This window comes from Magnolia sinica, chromosome 5 (genome assembly GCF_029962835.1).
Source record: "Magnolia sinica isolate HGM2019 chromosome 5, MsV1, whole genome shotgun sequence".
NCBI lineage: Eukaryota > Viridiplantae > Streptophyta > Magnoliopsida > Magnoliales > Magnoliaceae > Magnolia > Magnolia sinica.
In genome coordinates, this window is record NC_080577.1 from 13722586 (window position 1) to 13733199 (window position 10614).

At 39.4% G+C, this 10614-nt stretch overlaps 1 protein-coding gene across 1 annotated transcript; it reads right to left on the bottom strand.

Annotated features, from left to right (window-relative positions):
• Positions 1–1836: 1836 nt before the first annotated feature.
• LOC131245501 (GDSL esterase/lipase At1g29670-like) lies at positions 1837–4809 on the bottom strand. Its single transcript, XM_058245017.1, has 5 exons — positions 4490–4809; positions 3586–3710; positions 3146–3391; positions 2801–3056; positions 1837–2282 (listed from the first exon to the last, which is right to left on the bottom strand). Exons 1-5 carry the CDS (start codon positions 4734–4736, stop codon positions 2059–2061), a joined length of 1098 nt encoding a protein of 365 aa, XP_058101000.1. The 5' UTR covers positions 4737–4809; the 3' UTR covers positions 1837–2058.
• Between the last annotated feature and the right edge of the window lie 5805 nt (positions 4810–10614).

A 10614-nucleotide genomic window follows, 5' to 3' on the forward strand; every position in this document is an offset into this window, starting at 1 on the left:
GTGAAAAGCAAAAATAAGATGCTCCCTATGATCTCTACGAACACCACCACCTCCCCCTTCGCAGGGATTCCCCCTAGTTGAACCATCAACATTAATCTTTAGCCATCCCCTCCCAAGCCTATTCCATTTAACCACCCTGATAATCATATCATCTCCTCGCACATGATCATCCAGGCCAAAGTATTGAAGAGCGAGCTTTTCTGACATAGATTCATTCCCCTTTACAGGTATTCAATTTCCCACCTCTCTCAGCCAAGGAAGGATTTTACACTTAGTGGCTTCAACTGACATCTTACCAGCTTCAACTGACATCTTACCATCAAATCTATGTGCATTTTTACTGAGCCAAATTTCTCATAAAATGAAAGCTGGGAGTAGGCTTCTTAACATTTTGAACCAAGACAATTGGATAATTCTCTGAGCAATCGACTGATTTTGTTGGAAATGCATGTCGAAAAAGCCAGAGAAGAACATCCATCCATACCTGAGAGGCGATGCAACTCGAGCTGAAAAGATGGTCGAGGTCTTCTGCATTGTGACATGATGGCAGCAGAGGAGCTGGTGCAGCATCTGAAGCCAATCAACCCTGCGCAAGGCCATCTACCTTTGAGTCCTGCTGAGGAGGATCTGGGGCTTGAGAAGCATCCCTAGATTCTGGATGCCAGATAAAATTCCGAGTTGATTTCTGCATCAAGCTGTAGAAATCTTATCTTGATTACCTTTTCAATCGAGGTTAAAATGTCCATCTAGTACAACATATATAGCTCTATCTTTATACTCAATAGGCATGGGCGTACTTAATACAAGATGTGGGCCATGGCATATCCAAGATATACAAATACGGGCATGTAGTGTCACTCAAACCATTAAAAAAATGGGTGCATACATAAAACAACTCGCTTGCCTCAAATAAATTATAATTTTTTATTAGATCATAATCATGCTCTGTAATTTCATCAAAGTAGACAAGAAAATCACAAGTGTGATAAACACCGTAGGTGTGGACTGATTCATCTAAGAAAATAAAAACGTGAGTGATTGCCCACATGCCAAAATGGTGCTGGTTGGAGACAACAGCCAATCCTTCCATGAAGAAACTATGAACATAATGTTGTAATAAATGTCTTAAGTCGAGTCTGTTATTGGGCCTGTTGATGCCATTGACAGACTGTTCGATGTCACCTTTGATGACAACGAACAATGCTCGATCTTATCGAGATTTTTTGAATTTTCTACACTTGATCACTAGCATATTTGGGCATTTTTTCGATGCCATCAAAGAGTGTTCAATTGCACCTTTGATGACATCGAACATGGCTCGATGCAATCGAGATATTTCAGAAAATCGGGTTTTGTTTTTGAACAGTTTAGGTGCTAATTCAATGTCATCGAAGGATAAGTTTCGATAACATCGATACGTGTTCTATGCCATCGAACTATTTTGCATAAATTTACACAGAGTTGTGTATTTGTGGGATTTTATTTCATATTTCGACTATGCTTCCTCCAAAAGCTATATATTGGAGTGCAATCCGAATTGGGAGGGTATTGAAGTATTCTAGGGTTTCAAATGGGTGTAGCAAGGGTGAGATTCGAGATTGTTTGAATCGGATAAACTATATACTTTGTAATTATGCTTTCACAGTGATCATTTGTCACTTTGTGTCGTGGTTTTTTCCTACAAGGGTTTTTCCATATTAAAATCTCTGTGTTCTCCCTTTCGCTTGCTCCCATTGAATTACTGTCTTAAATCTAACTCTATGTGCTTCTGCAATCCCCCAACACAACCATAAATTAGGCCAATCCACATCAGGTTGCAATGAGGAAAATGGACAGTTTGAATAAAAAGACACCAATATCATGTATTCAATATGCACGTGGCCCACCTGATAAGTGGACCAACATTGCTATACGGGGACAACAGCTTATGAGAAATTGATCGTATTACATTCTTCGTTCATGACAAAGTCACATTTATTAGAATATCTATATTAGCATAAACCTAATGAAGATTGTAATCAAGCACAACTTCCATTGCCAACATCATCATCTCCATCTTCAGAGCTGAGCGAGGCGCTGAATGTCGATCGGGTGAGCGTCCGAAGAAGATTGTGCACGGTAAGATCTGCCACCAATGATCACATTCACGGCCTCCGTCGGATGGAATGCATCCCAAAATACATACTGCTTCCTATTTCTGCATGGAGTTTGAAGCGGAAGACACGTAATCTGACCGTTGTTCCTTCCCACCCCACAGCATCCAGTATTTGTAACAGTAAAACCTGAAAAAGATAGAAAAAAGAGCTGTTTCAATTGAGATAGTGGGATACTAGAACAACCTCACCGTAGCTTTGGCCCCATTTGCACCCACCTAAGCATGAAATGAGAATTGAGTGATTTTGAGGGTTACCCATTTTCATTGCATACTTAGATTTGGTGCATTTCGTTGGTTGGTAACCTTTTGTGCATTCCACTGTTTGCATTTTGAAAGTGTGTTAAAACTTTACTTTTATGAATTGCACACCGCCAATGTACTTTCAGGATATTTGGATCACCTGTACATATACTTATATATGCATAGGTAATAAAGAAATTAATGATTTCCACAAGAAATTTCTTGCATTCAAGATATGAAGACGTGGCCACTGTGAGAGGAATATGAGATTTTCATTTGCTATTCAAATAAAACCTTAATAAAATTCATGGGAATCCATATTTCAATATCGGAAATGCCCAACTTAGCCAATAACATCTATTGGCAAATTAAGACACGAAATACATAGGAAATCAGTATTGTTACCGTATGATGAAGCGCGCTTCAAGATGTCGTCGAAAATCCCATACACATTCACGTAAGTAAATTTAGCACCGGCCAGGTTGTTGTTGAAATTGTCAACGAGTGCTTGAACCTTGTCATTGAATAACTCAATCGCATTATTTATTCTGGTGACGCATGTTGTGCCATTAGGGCTAAACATGGCTAATTCGCTAGGGGAGCAGCCGACCTGTCCCACCCCTATAACAGCCACTTTCCTCGCCCCGTAATTGTATAGAGTCTACCAAAAGCAAGAAAATTAGTCATTAATAACATCATTTTTTTTTCAATAGACACTTGCTTAGCTTGCACTGATTCCAAATTACTAACCCTTAATTGCTGTGTAAATTGTTGTACGAGAACATTGGCGTATTGTTCTGGTGTGTATTGCCGGCTTGATGAGTAAAATGCCGGCATGAAATAGTTGTTAAGATAATCATTACTGCCCATTGCGACAGAATAAATACACTTGCTTAGGTAATCTGCCGCGCTGCTTTCATTGCCCAAAATATTCACTACTTGTCGGACCGTGGCCTGATAATTCTGTAGCTGCCCATTCATACTAACACGACCGCCCTGCACAAGCACCAAGTAAGTTTGAACATTACTGACTAATTAAGGCTTTTGGGCCTAATTATTTTTCTTCAAATTTTGACGGTCTACGATTATTTCATTTTAATTTTTGTGAGATATATAAACCATAGAGCAAGGAAGAAAGAAAATTATAAGAATTTATTATTTCAAGATGATGATTGTTATTATTCTTTTACCAATTGTTGCCCGGTTTCATCTCGTATGCCAGCTGCCGCTGATGCGTAATTTACACCAGTAAGAAGCTGTCGCCCACTTGCATTTGAATAAGGTGGAATGAAATTATCAAAACCTAAGAGCTGAGCTGCAAGCATGAAGAAAAAAAAAAAACGATTAGTGAAATAATTGATTTTTTTTTCTTCTCTAGAGGGGTTTTTTTTTTTTTGGGGGTGTGAATATTTTCCATTGAAATTTGCCTGTCAATAGTCTACAATGAGCCACGTTTGTCAATGCTAAGAACCATCAACTGGGTCATAAGTTTATTGTTGTGTTTTGTCTGGTAGCAAGAAAAACATGGACAGCTCTGATCATCCTATCAGACGTGGTTTGAGGTGGGCCCCAAATATCACAACTCCCATTTGCATTTTAATTCCTGGCTGGCAATAAGACAGGCTCTACCGGGAATTCCCGGTCTACCCCGCAAACCGGGAACTGTCTCAAGCTTGTTTAAATAGGCGTGTGTGTAAGGCCTGTGCTTTTGTGATAGACCCACCAAATGAGCCCCCCTAACCAAGTCCTGGATTGGATTTTGACAAAATGTCCAATTGACGCATGGACAAGGACAAAGCACCAATCCGGTCCCAATTAGGACCCGTCTTCAGTAGGATCCATGGCAGATCTTTTATTAATGAATGGGACGGGCCTAGCCTTAAATGTATGGACCCAAACCTATTCTGTCACGTGTTACAAAAGAACTTCCTATTTTTCGCTTCACAACAATCCCATCTCGATCAGACGGTTGATAAACGTGGAACCACCACCTGGATTTTGGTGGGCCATGTTACTGTAATGGACCCAAATGCTAGTTGACGTACATGCAACAATAGAAAATTCAGTGGGAGAAGATGAGAAGATGAAACTAACTGATAACATCAGTTGAAGTGCGACCATTGCAAAATCTTCCAGTGGGACCACCAGGGAAGTCGATCCCATATGGCATGTAATTGGCTCTAGCCAATGAAGTTATTCGGTTGTTGTTGCCGTTATCTATCAGAGAGTCACCGAAACTGAAGAAGCATGGGACTTGTGGTGCGGCCAGGATCACATACGGCACATTCATTACAAAGAAGAAGAGGCCCACTACCCACATTTTTCCAAGATCACCAGCCATGAAAAGAGAAAGATAATGTATGAAATAGAGAGAGAGAGAGAGAGAGAGAGAGAGAGAGAGAGAGAGAGAGAGAGAAGCAGAAATGGTTGGTGAGTGTATGAGAATAGAAGAGAGAAATATATATAGAGAGAAAAAGAGAGCGAAAGGAACGCAAAGGACGTTGGCGGATAGAGACACACTCTAGCTTTTACAGTTGAGAGGGTTGGTCAATGCATTCAATTCACGCGGACTAGACGGATAGGAAAATATTTCTTTACTACCACACGGTGGTGATCCTTCTCACAGCCAGTACGGGAACTATTTCTTTACTCCTTGCGGTGGTAAAGTCATTGTGATAACAACCATAACCATTAATATGAATGTGATATAGCGTTGGTTGGGCAGCGATTATGCAGTGTCGGTGTGGCCCACTAACAAGGGTGGGGTTATGATTCCATGTCGGTCTTGATTTTCCATAGAATCAATCAACCGTATAAATGCAAGGCCTGTGGTCCTCATATATATAAGTTGTATTCACCGACATAGACGTTGATTTTGGGATATATGAGTAGTAGGGCCTTGGTTGACAAAAGAACCTTGTACTTGCAATGCAGTTGTGAACTTTCAATGCAGTTGGATTGCAGCTACGAGACAGCCCATTTGAGAGTAAGCATGCTCAGACGGCCCAACCCAAGCTATGGTTACAAAGTCAAAGCTTGCATCACCCACCACATGAGAAATTGTTAGGGAGTGTTTGGGTGTCACCCATTTTGCATTTTTCATTTACTTTACAGTTACATATACCTTTGGGGAGAGCTGTCCTTTCTTTTTCTTCTTATTATTCTTCTTCTTTTTAATTAAATTTTATTTTTAAGTATGCAGCCATTGAGATGTTGATTGACTGCCTGTGACACATGTTCTTGTGTGTACTAATTGTTCGGAAATTCAAACTATTCATCAACCTCTCCATTACAAATTGTTATATTACTCTTAGATACTGTGTGACTGAATTATTCATTTAGTAGTCATTTAAAAAAAAAAATTTGTTATATTACTCTTTATATGGAGTTTTCCTTGTAAGTTTACCAAAACAAAAACCACAGTACATTAGCTCTCTATTGGGTTCTTCAAAATGCACATTGACAATGTTTAGGCCTGGTTGGGCCCACTTAATGAGTTAGGTTGGACAGGGCTGACTTATCAAGCTTTTGGATGACTTGAGCCCTGTATGGTTGCTGGCCTTGAAAACTCAGCCCAAGTCCAGTCCTCACGCATCTAGGGTCAACCAAAACTCGAACTGAGCCTTGCCCCCTTTTGGCTCTAGCTAGTAAACCAAGACCAGCTCAATGAGAAAATTGCTTTTCATGCCTCCTCTAAGTACCTACTGGTTCATGTTCTTCGATGGGCTGTTTATTTTACACTGACAATAGTTGCATTCACCGCAATGATAACAATTTTACATTATTTGATTTATCAACAAAAAAATAATAATAATAATTTTTTATTACTTTAATATCATAGTATTATCAAAATAAACTGATGATATTGCTGTTTGGATAGAGAATTTTATAATAGTTACATAAAAATTTTAATGATTACAAATTATTGTGTTTGGTTTCCATAAAATAGTAATAATGACACAATTATTAGTAGGAAAATGGAAAAAATAAAAAATAAAAATAAAAAAGGCCTATTACTAGGAAAGACTTTAACTTTAAATTCACCCCATCCACCAGGCCACCCACTTCCTATTTAACCTTGATAAATAATAATAATAATAATAATAATAAGGAAGAAGAAGAAGATAGATTCAACACTTAGGTGAGCTGCTGAGTATGCAATTATACAAAAAACTTTAAATTCACTTGCGGCTCACTTGAGTTTTGGAGCACTATAATTTACAATTTTAGGATGAAATAAATTATGCAATGATTACAAATTATGTTATTCTTAACCGCATTTGCATTTGATTGTTGATTCAGATATTTGGTCTAACAGCACTTGTATTTGCTCGTGTACTTGTATTCAAGATTTTCTTAATAATGCTATGGGAAAGTGCAATGATTACAAAAAATTTTACTTGACTCTTAAATACATTACATTTTAGCTAATTTGGTGGCAATAAAATTGTAATGATGATACTTCTACTCTACGTACTCACTAGTAATTGGCTAAATAAATGAGTCCTAAAGTAGGCTAGAAAGGTACCTAGTGCCAAGTATGCCTGCGGGTTCTTTGAGCAATACGCCTCATTGGATTGCCATTTTGAATGGATTGCATACTCGGTAAACTTCGTGGGGTCCACAATGATGTATGTGTCTTATTCATATGGTCCATCTGTTTATCTGCTCAATTAGAGCATGAGCTCAAAATTGAAGCATATCAAAGCTCAAGTGGATCACATCACAAGAAATAATTAAGAAAATGATGTCCGCCATTAAAACTTTCTTGGGGCTTAGAGTGATGTTGATTTCTTTGCAATCCAATCTGTTCACAATGTCACTCGGACATGGATAAAAGGGAAAACAAAATTTCAGCTTAATCCAAAACTTTATGGCCCCTAAGAAGTTTTCAACAGGTAAGCATTCAATTCCCACAGTTTCTTGGGGTGTGGTCCACTTGAACTTTGGATATGCTATAGTTTTGGGCTCATGCCCTAAAATGAGCTGATAAAACGAATGGATCACATAAGTGTACCTCTATACCATATTCCATATAAATAGAATAACCCGTTTATGCATAATGGTACTAAAGGGCGCCCCTCTATTATCTAAGTAAAGATCAATAGATATATAAAGAAATGATATTTTGATCCCTACCGACTTGATTTTGTTTTTCCCTAAAACATGTAAATTCATTTCGGGCATGTTTGGATGGCTGGAATCCACCGTAATGTAATGTCATGTTAAATGGTTACCACTATTACAGTATATTAGGAAGTAAAGCCATATGTAATACCAATACCATTCTAGCAACTTCACTTTTTTATATGCATGTAATGTACTCATGTGATTAATGCTGTATGTAAATGTAACTTGCCTAATATGTGTTATATTCACACTGTCCAACCATTTTGCAAAATCATTTTAAGACCTGACCTTAAATATCAGTTTCGTACAACGCTTCTGTGGGCCACCGGAAGTTTGTAATGGCAGATGTTCAATCGTAACTGCTTTATGTGGTGTGACCAATTTTCATTTTGAATGTGCCTCATTTTTTGTTTTTACATAAAATGATTTTGCAAGATGAATGGACCGGGTGGATATAACACATACATCATGGTGGGGCCAACAAAACTATGTGACATCAACACACCTTGGCCCACACCCAGATCCATAGATCAAGTGGTAGACTCAGTGAAAGATACACCGTTTCAACACTGAGGTCCTGGTATTGATTCCCTAGTGGGGGTGGCTAACAAGCGATGTGTGAACTGACAGCTGGGTATACTAACAAGCTGACAAAAAAAAAAACCACACACACCTTGGCCCATCCAAGTTGGTGGTAATTCTGTGATTGAACAAGTTGGTTTATCCAATCAACTACGAGGTTACTGTGGAACTCGGCCCATCCAAACAAGCCCTTAGAAAGAAAAGGAAAAAAAAAAAAGTATATCCAATGATATAGTTACTATTATATATCTATTCCAATAATGAATCATTAGTTTAAAAGATTATTCCTCTTGTACTAAGAATAATATATCAATTTCTTGATGTTGCTCCTGAAATAGAATAGCTTCTTCTTCTTTTTTAATCATGGTGCCCATAGAGTTTAGTCAGTACACGTGCTGAGTTTACTCATCACATGAATTAGCCTTCAGTGGCGAGCTGCATTCACATACATAAGCATATAAAGAGAGGCATATTCAACCAAGTGCGCAATTACAGTTCTGATGGGGCTTTCCAAAATACAAACCATTGATACGTAGGTAACCACTTTGGATGGGCTGTGCAACAAAAATCTCCCAAATGGAAATGTCCCAACCCTTCAATGAGTGGCCCAAGACAGAGACAGTCAAGAAAGAAATAAGTAGTTCATCTATCTATAGCTAGATTTTTCAATATAGGTGGAATTGGGATCCTCTTCTTGTCATAAGTAAAAATTTACTGCTGATTAATGTAATTGGGCTACATTATCACTGACTGTATTTAATGTAGCGGTGCTACATTATCACTTACTGTATTTAATGTAGCAGTGCTAGTGCTGACAACATTAATGATGATATAGACCAACCACATTGCACCAAGTAGAAAATTTCTACTCATGACAATTAGAGGATCCGGACTTGTATAGGTGATATTTGGTTCATGAGATAATAGACTTCTAGGATAATCCTCAAATCGCAGTAGACCATCCAAACAGTGTGGCCCACTTGATGGAAGCTTGGATCTTGCACATATATACCATATGGGTAGGGGTGTACATCGAGTCGAACCGAGTCGAGCTGGCCTCAGCTCGACTCGGCTCGAACACTAGCTGACCTCAGCTTGAACTCGGCTCGGCTCAATCCTCGAGCTTGACTGGCCAGCTCGGCTCAATTCGGTCAGCAGCTCAAGCCAAGTTCAAGCTAAGATCGAGCCGAGTTCGCCATTGAGGCATTTCCACAAACACCTGAACTACAACTTCAAAATCCCACTGTTTTACAAACAGAGGCAATGGTTTTTACTCGTATTTTATCAAACACTTTCTAAGTAACATAAAAACCAAAAAAAAAAAAAAACAAACAAACAAAAAAACAAAAACAAAGAGAAAAAAGGTATTTGTTTCATGTACATACCTTGCTTGCCACCAGCCACATTTTGTTGAGTCATTTTATCAAACAGTTGGTGAGCAACATCAATGGCAAAGTAACCGAGTCACCGAATTGGTTCGATCCAACTTCGATTTGAGTTGGATTCGATCCGAGTCGAGTCAAGCTAGGGCCTGCTCGAGCTCATTTTCGAGCTCAAAAAACGGCTCGGCTCGAACTCAGCTTCAAATCGAGCTTCCTCGAGTCGAGTCGAGTCGAGCTAGCTCGGTTCGTGTACACCCCTACATATGGGAATGCCTGCTTACAATGTTGCAAAAATATTGATTTTAATAAAAATATTTTAATAATAAAATATAATATAATATAAAAAGTTGTTTTTTGAAAAATACTTTTCTACGGGTTTTTGGAATACTCCCACATGGAAAAGAGAAGAGCAAAACCTGTGGTTTATATGAAGGAAGTGGAGTATTATAATATTTACTTACCTAGTCCGTGGACTATGGACCTTGCGTGTTCCAGTGCATAGCACTGGAACACCCGCACGAGCGCGAGCGCTCGGGCTCGGGCTCGGTCACGGTCACGGTCACGGTCTCGATGCGAGGGCGTGGGCGTGGGCGTGTGAGGCAGTGTGGCTGTAGAGGCGTTAGTGGCGCACTTTGCACTTCGCACGTCCGCATCGTGTCGCAGAGGGTCGCTCCTTCACGACCTTGAGCAAGACGTGTGCGAGTCGCGGTGCGACTAAGTGGCTATGGAGGGTGGCTGGTTAGTAAAGAGACTAAAGGACTGAGAGAGAAATCTCTCAGTATAAATAGAGGGACTGAAAAGAGCTGTTGCAGCAGAAACTATAACAGCTGAGCCATTAGTGCAGGGTCCAGCTGTAACTGCTGCATGACTAGCCCAACAGCTAGAAAACGGCTAGCTGTTGTCTCACAGCAGTCAGCATGCAGCAACTTGATGGTCCATGCACAACAGTAAAAAAACGGCCATAAAACGGCTAGTTTTCCAATAGCTAGAAATGGCTTAATGGAATTTAAGTCTCTGGACCATAACCCCCTAGCCATCCTAGCCTATAAAAGGAGGACCTGGATGGGTTTCCTATCCATCTCAACTCACTCCAGCAAACCCATATGAACTGAGACAGCCAGCCCC

What these genes read in the sequence shown, in the direction of transcription:
- LOC131245501 (XM_058245017.1), bottom strand. Translation starts at nt 4,736, where the DNA reads ATGGCTGGTGATCTTGGAAAAATGTGGGTAGTGGGCCTCTTCTTCTTT. An exon ending in ATGAAACCGGGCAACAATTG is followed by an intron (nt 3,392 to 3,585) that starts GTAAAAGAATAA and finishes GTGCTTGTGCAG; the next exon opens with GGCGGTCGTGTTAGTATGAA. An exon ending in AATTTACACAGCAATTAAGG is followed by an intron (nt 3,057 to 3,145) that starts GTTAGTAATTTG and finishes TGCTTTTGGTAG; the next exon opens with ACTCTATACAATTACGGGGC.